The sequence below is a fragment of the Lactuca sativa genome, chromosome 1 (assembly GCF_002870075.4).
Source record: "Lactuca sativa cultivar Salinas chromosome 1, Lsat_Salinas_v11, whole genome shotgun sequence".
NCBI lineage: Eukaryota > Viridiplantae > Streptophyta > Magnoliopsida > Asterales > Asteraceae > Lactuca > Lactuca sativa.
In genome coordinates, this window is record NC_056623.2 from 150,963,111 (window position 1) to 150,972,960 (window position 9,850).

The following is a 9,850-nucleotide window of genomic DNA, read 5'->3' on the forward strand; positions in this document are numbered from 1 at the left end:
TTGTAATTACTTATTATTATTATTATTATAAATGAATTTGTATCATTGTGATAGCTTCTTTAGAAAGAATCTTAAAACTCAAGGGAGTAAGTCTTAAGGTAAAGTAAAACTACAAGGACCATTCAATAAATAAATCATATTTCATCTACTTTATCTTCTCTTTTGAAAAAAATGGACGCTTTATCTTCTTACTTTTGGAACAAAATCACCATTTTTATTGCAGAACAAAGTTTGTGAAATTGAATTCATAAATTGAATTTTGTCAAGCAAATTAGTAATCCGGTTGAACCACACACCGACCAATCCCATTCATTTCTCACATTCTCTCTCTTCTCGCCAACACAGTGACGAGCGCTAGGGAGCGGTGTTCCAAGTTGCTTAACGAGTTTGACGATGGTCATTGGCGGGCCACTCCGCTTAGCCTTATTGTATCCATATGAGATCAATAGTTATAAAAGCCTATAAAGTTAGATTTGAAGATAAAAAAATATATACACAACAAAAATGGAACAATGCATGAGGACTTTTTTTGGACAAAATCAACAGATGGATGAAACCTGTGTTTCTGAGCAAAGCATAGGGATCATATTTGCAATCTACTAAAATATATATCATCACTGGTTTTGAAGAGTAAGGGCATCCACAAACCATGAGGACCTTCCCCTCTCTCGTCGTCTCCCTCCCTCGTTGACTCATTCCCCTGAAAACTTACTGCCGTACCCTCTGTAGGTTCCACTCGTCTTCCTTCATGTCTCGTCTCACTTGGTTCGTCTTCTATCCTCGTTGCTTGTTGGTATGTAGTGAAAACTTGAAATTGCCTCTATGTTTTACAATTCGTTTCATATGAGGCACGAGTGGATCTTGTTGTTGTTTCTACAATGGTATTTGGTGTTAGTTTGTTTGAGGATTATTCGGCTGAAATTTAGATGGATGTTGTTTAAACAATAGTAGGGATGTTTATGGTGGGTTGATCGGACCAAAATACAGGTTTCGTCAGTCAACTGAATTTGATGGTTTGATATCTTCTTGCACACAAACTTAGCCAGAAAAACAGATTAACCAATTCAAATAATTAAGTAACCAATTTTTTAAACCAATCTGTACGTAGCTATATGTGTTCTGGTTGTTTCTGAAGCATATTAATTCACACATGGCAAACATCGAGGTGCATGTATTGTTTTTTAAACACTTAAATGTTTTTTAAGGAGTATATATGGTATTATTTTTGAGGTGTAACATGTTTGATGAGACTTAAGTTGCATAATGCATTAATATTTGGATTTTATCTCGTTTGTAGAGAGTAGAGACGTTAATGTGTATGGGATCTTGAGATTGAAGCACAAGTGACGGAAGAGGTAAACCGTAAAACCAACATTATTCATTACCGATGATGTCCGGAGGAAAGTGAGTTACACAGCTTATTGGGATACACCAACATATATCACGAAAGAAGAGATAAGATAAACAAAATCGTGGGAAGAGTGAAGGGGCATAAGCCATAACTCAGAATGGTTGTTCTCTCAGAACTTTCAGTTTCAGAAGGATCTTCATCCTCTTCATCAACTCAAACTCATAGATATGACATATTTTTAAGCTTTAGAGGTGTTGACACTCGTCATAGTTTCACTAATCACCTTTACAACGCCCTCATGCATGCCAATATCACTACCTTTTTGGACGATGAAGAGATTGAAACCGGGGAAGATCTAAAACCAGAATTGGAGAGTGCCATTAAAGCATCTAGGGCTTCTATTATCGTGTTGTCCAAAAATTATGCTACTTCGACGTGGTGTCTTGATGAACTGGTGTTGATCCTTGAGCAACGTATGACATCCAATCATATTGTCATCCCCATCTTTTATCATGTTGAGCCCACCCATGTCAGGAAGCAAGAAGGTAGCTTTGGAGATGCAATGGCTAAGCATAGACAGAAGATGGAGGCAGAGTCAAATTTAAATAAAAGAAGTCAATGGGCTGAAAAGATAGAGCTTTGGAATAAAGCGATTAGAGAAGTTGCTGATTTAAAAGGGAAGGATGCAAACGGCAGGTAATCACTTTCTTACTCATATTTGCATACTTCCTTTTTTGCACAATAAGACTTTTACTAAAGCTAGCGAGAAGCTAGAAAAAAAAAAAAACAGATTACATTGGGTTAATTAACAGATCAACAATACCAATTTAACTGCCCAGTCCCTTTTCCGCTACATCTATACTACATAAAAGAAGTAAGCTTTACATCAGACACACGAAGAGCAGAACATTTGATCTTGCACCTAGAAATAACCTCGTAACTATTTTTCCACACTCCTTTAATATTGTTAAACTAGTGCATGAAAATTCAACATTATCTTCTCCTTATGCATTTCAATGTCTCCTCCGTATCTTCTCCTTTAATACCTTTTGGAATGATAGATCTATTAGCCAGCTAGTTTCAAGTTAGCTAGGAGTTTGTTAGCTCTAAGGGCCTTTTAGTAATTTTGTATTGTTACAGTTATTTATCTATTATTGTATAATCTACTACTAAACTATTCCTAAATCCATCTATGTCTCAAACGAGACTTGAAACCTCAACCTTAAAGAGGGAAGACAAATATTGTTGGGCTAGAAGACCTTTGGTTAGCAGTGCAAATATGATATTTGTTATGATATGAAAAACTTAATTACATAATCGCTCAATATGATATAAATTTGATTTGGATCATTGGAAAAATTAAATATCTAGCATCACATGTTAATTGTTTTGATTGTGTTTTGTTGTTCTTACTAAAATCAAATTACAGGCTTGAGGTGGAGTTTATTAATGAAATTGTCAAGGACATCTTCCGTAGATTACACATATCATCAAGGTTTCCATTACCACAACTTATTGGGATGGAAGTTTCCATTTCATTCCTCACTTCATGGTTGAAGGATGCATCGTCGCCTACCACAGATATAGTTACTATTTTAGGTATTGGTGGGATCGGGAAGACGTCTTTAGCCAAATATGTCTACGCACTACATTCTCATGAATTTGACACAAGCAGCTGCATTATAGACATAAGTAGGCGATGTGATAAAAAGTATAATGGAATGATTGATGTACAAAAACAACTCTATGCTGACATTTCCAAACCAAGTTCGATAGTTCAAGTTCATGATGTTTCTATATACACCTCAATGATAGAGAAAGTACTAGCCAATAAAAAAGTGTTTCTAGTTCTTGATGATATTGGTAGTCTTGACCAGTTGGATGCGTTAGTTGGAAGCAAAGGTTTTCGGCCAGGAAGCAAAATTCTAATAACAACAAAGGATGCATGGTTGACACAGAGTTGTTCACTATTCAAAATGAAAATTAAACCCAGATATGCAGAACACAAGCTTGAAGGCTTATCTACTACTGAATCACAAAAACTTTTGTGTTTTCATGCATTCATGTGTAATAATCCCAAGCCAGGTTATGAAGAGGTGTCTGAAAATCTTGTGAACTATTGTGAAGGACATCCAATGGCTCTTGAAATTTTGGGTAGGTCTCTACATAATCGAGAAGTAACTTATTGGGAGGGTTACATAGACAAACTAAAGAAAGAAAATGATTCCCCTATAAATAATGTGTTGAGAATGAGCATTGATTCTTTGGCATCAGAGAGTGATAAGAACTTATTTAAGTATATTGCTTGTATCTTTATTGGAATGGATAGAGATGTTACTAGAACAATATTAGAGGCATGCGATATAGAAACAAAAACTGGGATCACGAATCTCATCGACAAATGCCTTCTTAGTGTTGGAGATACTAATGAATTGATGATGCATCAATTGGTTCAAGAGATGGGAAGATTTTTGGTACGTGAAGAATCACTTTACAAGCCATGGGAACGAAGTCGATTATGGGGTCATGAGTCATTTAGAGTATTGAAACAAGAAAAGGTAAGAGGACATATATACTTGTTTAAAGCAGTTTGTATTTCTATGCACATGCCTAACATTTTAAAATGTTTTTGCATCCCATTTCTTATTAGGGTACGGAAAATGTTCTAGGACTCACTCTTGATATGAGAATGCTTGAGAAAGAGAAGTTACATGGATCACTTGAGTTGAAAACAGATGCATTGAGTAAGATGGATAGGCTAATGTTGCTACAACTCAATTATGTGCAAATCAGCGGCTCTTACAAAAAATTTCCAGAAGAATTAAGATGGTTGTGTATGCATGGATTCCCTTTGAAATATATACCTTCTGACTTATCGATGGAGAATTTGGTTGCTCTTGACATGTCATATAGCAATATTGAATCATTGGAGATTTGCTATAGCTATCCACAACGACTTCATAAGAGGCTAAAGGTAACTTATTTCCATGTATTACTCTTCTAGTTCGTGTTGAAAAAATTCACTATTATTGTAACCGATCTCTATTTCAGCAAATGATTGGATCGTGCTCAAAAGACAAAAGATTGCTTGGTTCGTTGAAGATTCTTAATTTAAGTTTTTGTGAACAGATTCGTAGTCTTCGTGGCTTTGACCACCTCCCTAAACTTGAGAGGTTAATACTCAAAGGGTGTATTGGTTTGCTGGAGGTTTGTGAATCAATTCAGCAATGCCTTGAACTTGCCCTCATTGATCTAAGCTATTGCAAGAAGCTGAAAAAACTTCCAAAAAGCTTAGGCAAATTAAAGAAAGTTAAAACACTATTGTTAAACGGTTGTCATCTTGGTGAATCTCAAATCAGGATTAGGGATATGGATTCCTCAGAAATGCTCAAGGCAAACAATATTAGCATAAACACTATAACCTCTTCCTCCACTGTTGTGGAGGTTATGCCAAGTTATTCAAAGTTCTCTGTGATTTCTTTACCAAGATCTTTAGTGAGCTTATCACTTGAGAATAATAATTTGTCCTCTGAATCCTTTCCTATGGACTTCAGTTGCTTGCCTATGTTAAAGGAATTAACTCTAGATAAAAATCCTATTGTTTCCCTGCCTAGTTGTGTGAGAACCCTTCCTAGGCTTGAGATACTTAGTATGAGCGATTGTAAAATGCTGACAACATTTGAGCATCCACCACATACACTCACACATTTGAACCTTTATTCTAATAAGTGTTTTTTACGAAAAGTTGTATTTGATCCACAAATGTCCCCACTCAAGTTAGCACTAGGACGGAGGATCTTGGTACATTCATCATCTGAATTTGAAGGCGTGATCAAAATCCAACCAATGGCAGGTGTTGAGGAAAAAGTATTACATCGTCTGGGCTGGACTAAGCTAGATTTCCTGAACGGAAGGCACGTGACAACTTCTTCTACTTATGGGGAATCAGAGGAATCTGAAATCCAGGTTTTCTGTAGTTAATTATGTCTTTGTGTAAATATTAATGTATATACAATTAATGTGGTGATTAATGAAGGTGGTTGTATTTGGCAGATGTATTATGAATTTGGAATATTCAGCACAATTTATGGAGGCGAAGAAATGCCGAATTGGATTATAGATAGAAGCATGGGGCCATCTATATCATTTACCATCTCATCATCTACTAACAAGCTCACTGGATTAAATTTCTGTTGTGTGTTGGCATCTCCATTTCCCGATGAGGGGCTTGGATTAGTAGATGATGTCCTCCTAGATTTGCCGGTGATCAAAATTAATAATATAACAAAGAACCTCACCTGGATATACGACCATTACATTGACAGTGTACTTGATGTCGGTGGAAAGTGCTTGACATTGTTAAGTCATTGGATGTTTGGGATGAATGAGATGGAATGTGGTGACCACGTTACTATTAGGGTGATGTGGGAACCAGATGATATTGGTGATGCAGTTATCAAGGAGTGTGGGGTTGGTTTTGTATATGATGATGGCAACATGGATGAGAAACAAGATGTGTTGGGTTATTACAAGTCATGGAATCACATTATTGGTCGAGATCTCACCGGATTTCAAACAACAACAGGAGAATACATCCTAAACAAAGATCGAATTTTGTGGCCTGGCCTTGATATAGTTCGACTAAACTATTATTATCTATGTGGAGAAGGCGCCCACTTTATAGGTAGATGTCATTCTTATATATCTACTACTTTTTAACTAAAGCTGATAACAGCTAAATGATAGTATTTTAATTCATGTTTTAGTTTTCAGCGATCATTGCCGAATTTCTAATCTATTTCTTTTCATTAGATAACGAATTTTACTTCAAAGCCTTGTCCTAAAGGAAGACTGGTGAACTTGAGGATGGCCGCTGAGGTACTTTTATCCCAAAACCCTTTTCTCATAACATGTATAAACTAGCACACAAATCAACTGGCAGTCCACTCAACAGACTTATATACACTTTGACTTGCCTGACCTTTACTCATCTCTACAGCTCATCGAATCTAAGCAGTCTTCTTTCAGGTTTATTTATGTTTTCTAATGGCAATGAAGGTGCTTTTGGTTTTGGTGTTGTCTTGTCCCAGAGAGTTGGATCTACAAAACATGCATGTTCAAAATTTTTACAATGCTAGGTTAGATATATTTTGTGTATACATATTTATCTCGTTTTGCCGTAACACAAGCCTTTTTCACAACAACATTCATCAATGGACACACCTTTTTGTGTTAAACTGTTAATAACTGATATTATGTTCAACATTAACTAATATATACTCACAATATTCTGCCACAAACAGAGGCAGTGGCGGTGTTGTTGGATTTCAGGTCAACATTGAATAATAAAGACTTCAAAAGTTAAATGTGGACAATATTTGTTGGATTTAATTTTGGATGGAGGTAGTACAATATTTGTTCATAGGCATATGGAATAAAACCTGCAAACATTGATTGTCTTATTCGTAGCCAAGGCTCTTAACAGCAGTTCACTAAAAGTGTAAAGGAGGAAATATACATGACTGTATTTTAATTTCAAAATTCTCTACAAGACTATATCGTTCACTTTTGAACTGGTTCAACATAAAAGCAAAAATATGAAATTACTAAAATGTGGAAGTTAAAATATGGCAAGGCAGAAACTAAACACTTATTGTAATCTAAAATATGAAATACCTAAATATGGAACATATGAAATAAAAATCCAATATAACAAAATTATGATAATCATGGAAAGTTCCCCATTCTTAAATAAATGCTTATAATTATTTATGCAGTGAGGTTTTTCATTTTTTTTCTAATTCTGCTCACATTTTTTTTTTCGGAGAAACCATGTTTGATTATAGACAAAATTACATAAATGGTCCTTGTGGTTAACAAAACCGACCGAGTTTAGTCTTTATGAAACTTGCAGACAGTCTTGTTGGTTAACAATGTTAAGTTATTCAGTTAAGTCCGACACATTTGCTCTTATGGCCATAAGATCATTAATGTTTTCCTGGGGACCATTTATGTAATTTTGTCTATTATTTATTATTGTCTTTACTTAATTTATTTGTATTTTTTATGATTTAGATTTTTTGACGTTTTGTTCAAATATATTATTTAATGTTTTTGCCTAAATTTTTTGATGTTTTTATTCGAGTAAGTTTTTCTATTTTTTGACATTTTTTTCAAATACATTTATTAATGCTTTTTTTACTTTTTGTTCGAAGAACTTTTTTCTAATCTTTTTGACGTTTTGTTCCATCAAGTTTTTAAATTTTCTTTTTATGTTATGTTTATTTATATTTGTTAAAATTGTCATGGCTACTATGATCATGTTATTTCAAAAATTAAAGTCTTCCGTTGCTATATTTTCTAGTTTTTGAAACTATTTTTTTTAATTAAAACTCAACAACAGCGCTCTCCACTAGGTCCCTCCTGGCCTCGCCCACGGGTCCTACCCATATATACTATGGAGCAGGCTCGCCCACGGGTCCCACACATCTAGAGCTACGCAGGCCCGACTTCGCCTCGTACCCCAATGGTCCTCAACCTAAACAGAGAATACTGCTCGGTAATCCTGACTGGCGCACCTAAAGCACAAATTGATTTTCCCTTTTTCACACATGACCATCCCCATCGATAGTCAATCAAGAACTGGTGAATGTTACAATCTCATCAAAATCTTACAACACTTCTAACCAACCATGGTTACCACCCATGGCCTTACCACACCCTAACCATCACAACCACACGCCTCTTGAACCAAAACCTGCATCCAAACAGATGTTTGGGTCACGCTTCGAATCCTGAAGCCCTCAACACAGACTCACCCACAAGTCGGTTCTGTATAATACAGAAGACACTGGCCAATGATTGGATGTTTCTTGAACCCCCGCTTACACAATCTCAATATGAATGACCACTAAGGTTTTCTTTCTCCCTGACCAGGATGTAAAACTTGCCCTAGTTCCACATCCTTCCGGACTTCCGTAAATTCTGATCGAATCTCCCCCACTTGGATTCGACGAAGCTCTTTCATCTCTTAAATCTTGATGGATTCCCAACCCATCAACCTCATACGGCCTGAATCGCCTATGACACGTGATAGTCAATACCAGCATCCCATTACAATCAAGTACAATGATCGTCCAACTTCTGAAATCCAGGAGAATACTCTAGAGACCTTAACAAGTCTGATAATTCAAATCACTTCTCATGGTACCATACCAATTCATTGAGTTCTTATGTTGATGACTAAAACCATAACCCTTGTCCTGAACTAAAACCATCTCCTAGTTCAACGTTTACACACAACAAACGGTGAGTTCATACCCCTACGCTTTTATGGTTTTTCAACGTTTTCAGGGGGAATACAAGCCAAACACAAAAGATTTTGTGAACTAAAACAAAGAGGATTTCAACAAGGTTAAAACTTATGCAATTAATCCAGTCCAACGAGTTTCGTAAATTATATAGATACTTTATCCCTTTTGTAGTATGCGGATCATAAGGGACATTTTCTAAACATAATTGCATAGTTTTCAGAGCAATTCACGAGCAATACATTTCAGTCAAACTATAATAGGTATAGTTTGGGAAATTCATTACCAGTTTTACCGATACAAACAACTTACTTTGTCAATCATATAAACTATGACATATATAGTTTGTGATATTCTTTACTACGTTCAGATAACAAGAATATAATGCTAAATAATTATTTTAAGTATAATTATTCGTACTCTACCAAGTATACAAATGATTTCAGTTACAAGAACACGATACATAACTACACGTAAACTAGTTAATATAGGAATGTGAGACATCTCTTCATTTGTACCCTTCGGAGTACTGGTAAAATCCTCGACATTTAGTATAACCAGAATCTCCTGGTGGGAGAGCATGAGATTTGTGAATAGATCTATTCGGGACTAACAATCCCACACCTAAACTGCTAGCTACAGTTAGCCAGGCATGCATGGGGTAACAAATATCATACCATATGACGCCTGAAGAAACGTCGTTGAGGTCACTAGTCATATCAAGCATGGTTATAAGAACTCAGAATAGTATAAACTAACCTTAGTTTACGGGATTTCATTCTTCACTAGTTTTATTTTAAATAATAGAACTACTACACATTACACTGGAGAGTTTTCTAGGGATACAATACATGGTTTTATTTTAAGTAGTAAAACTATTATGCATAATGGTGGTAGCCAGGGATTTCATACGGAACATACTATACATACTGGTGTTGCCAGGGGTTTCAAACAGAACATACTATACGTACTGGTGGTAGCCAGGGTTTTCAAACAAGAACATACTCAACATACTGGGGGTAACCAAGGTTTTCGAAACAGAATACAGTAATGAGCATATATCTTAGAAAATATTGGATTTTCTTAGGAAACATACATACATTTTGCAGATTCGTTAACATTTTCACTACAAAAACATGCTTATGAACTCACCAGCTTTATGCTGATATGTTTTCAAAATCGCTTGTCT

At 35.6% G+C, this 9,850-nt stretch overlaps 1 protein-coding gene across 10 annotated transcripts; it reads left to right on the forward strand.

The window, feature by feature from the left end:
• Positions 1-619: 619 nt before the first annotated feature.
• On the forward strand, positions 620-6,920 carry LOC111915882 (disease resistance protein RPV1). 10 transcript variants are annotated; one of them, XR_002858330.3, is made up of 9 exons: positions 620-765; positions 1,298-2,047; positions 2,781-3,909; positions 4,002-4,325; positions 4,403-5,317; positions 5,405-6,035; positions 6,164-6,229; positions 6,369-6,489; positions 6,655-6,920. XR_002858330.3 is itself a non-coding variant. In XM_023911558.3 (8 exons), the coding sequence occupies exons 2-7, from the start codon at positions 1,509-1,511 to the stop codon at positions 6,193-6,195; spliced, it is 3,570 nt and encodes a 1,189-aa protein (XP_023767326.1). In that variant the 5' UTR covers positions 620-765; positions 1,298-1,508; the 3' UTR covers positions 6,196-6,229; positions 6,655-6,920. The 10 variants fall into 10 exon arrangements, 7 of the variants coding, with proteins under 7 accessions (XP_023767326.1, XP_042758838.1, XP_042758831.1 ...); XR_002858331.3 differs by having other exon boundaries at positions 6,380-6,489; XR_002858332.3 differs by having other exon boundaries at positions 6,410-6,489.
• The last annotated feature ends 2,930 nt before the right edge of the window (positions 6,921-9,850 follow it).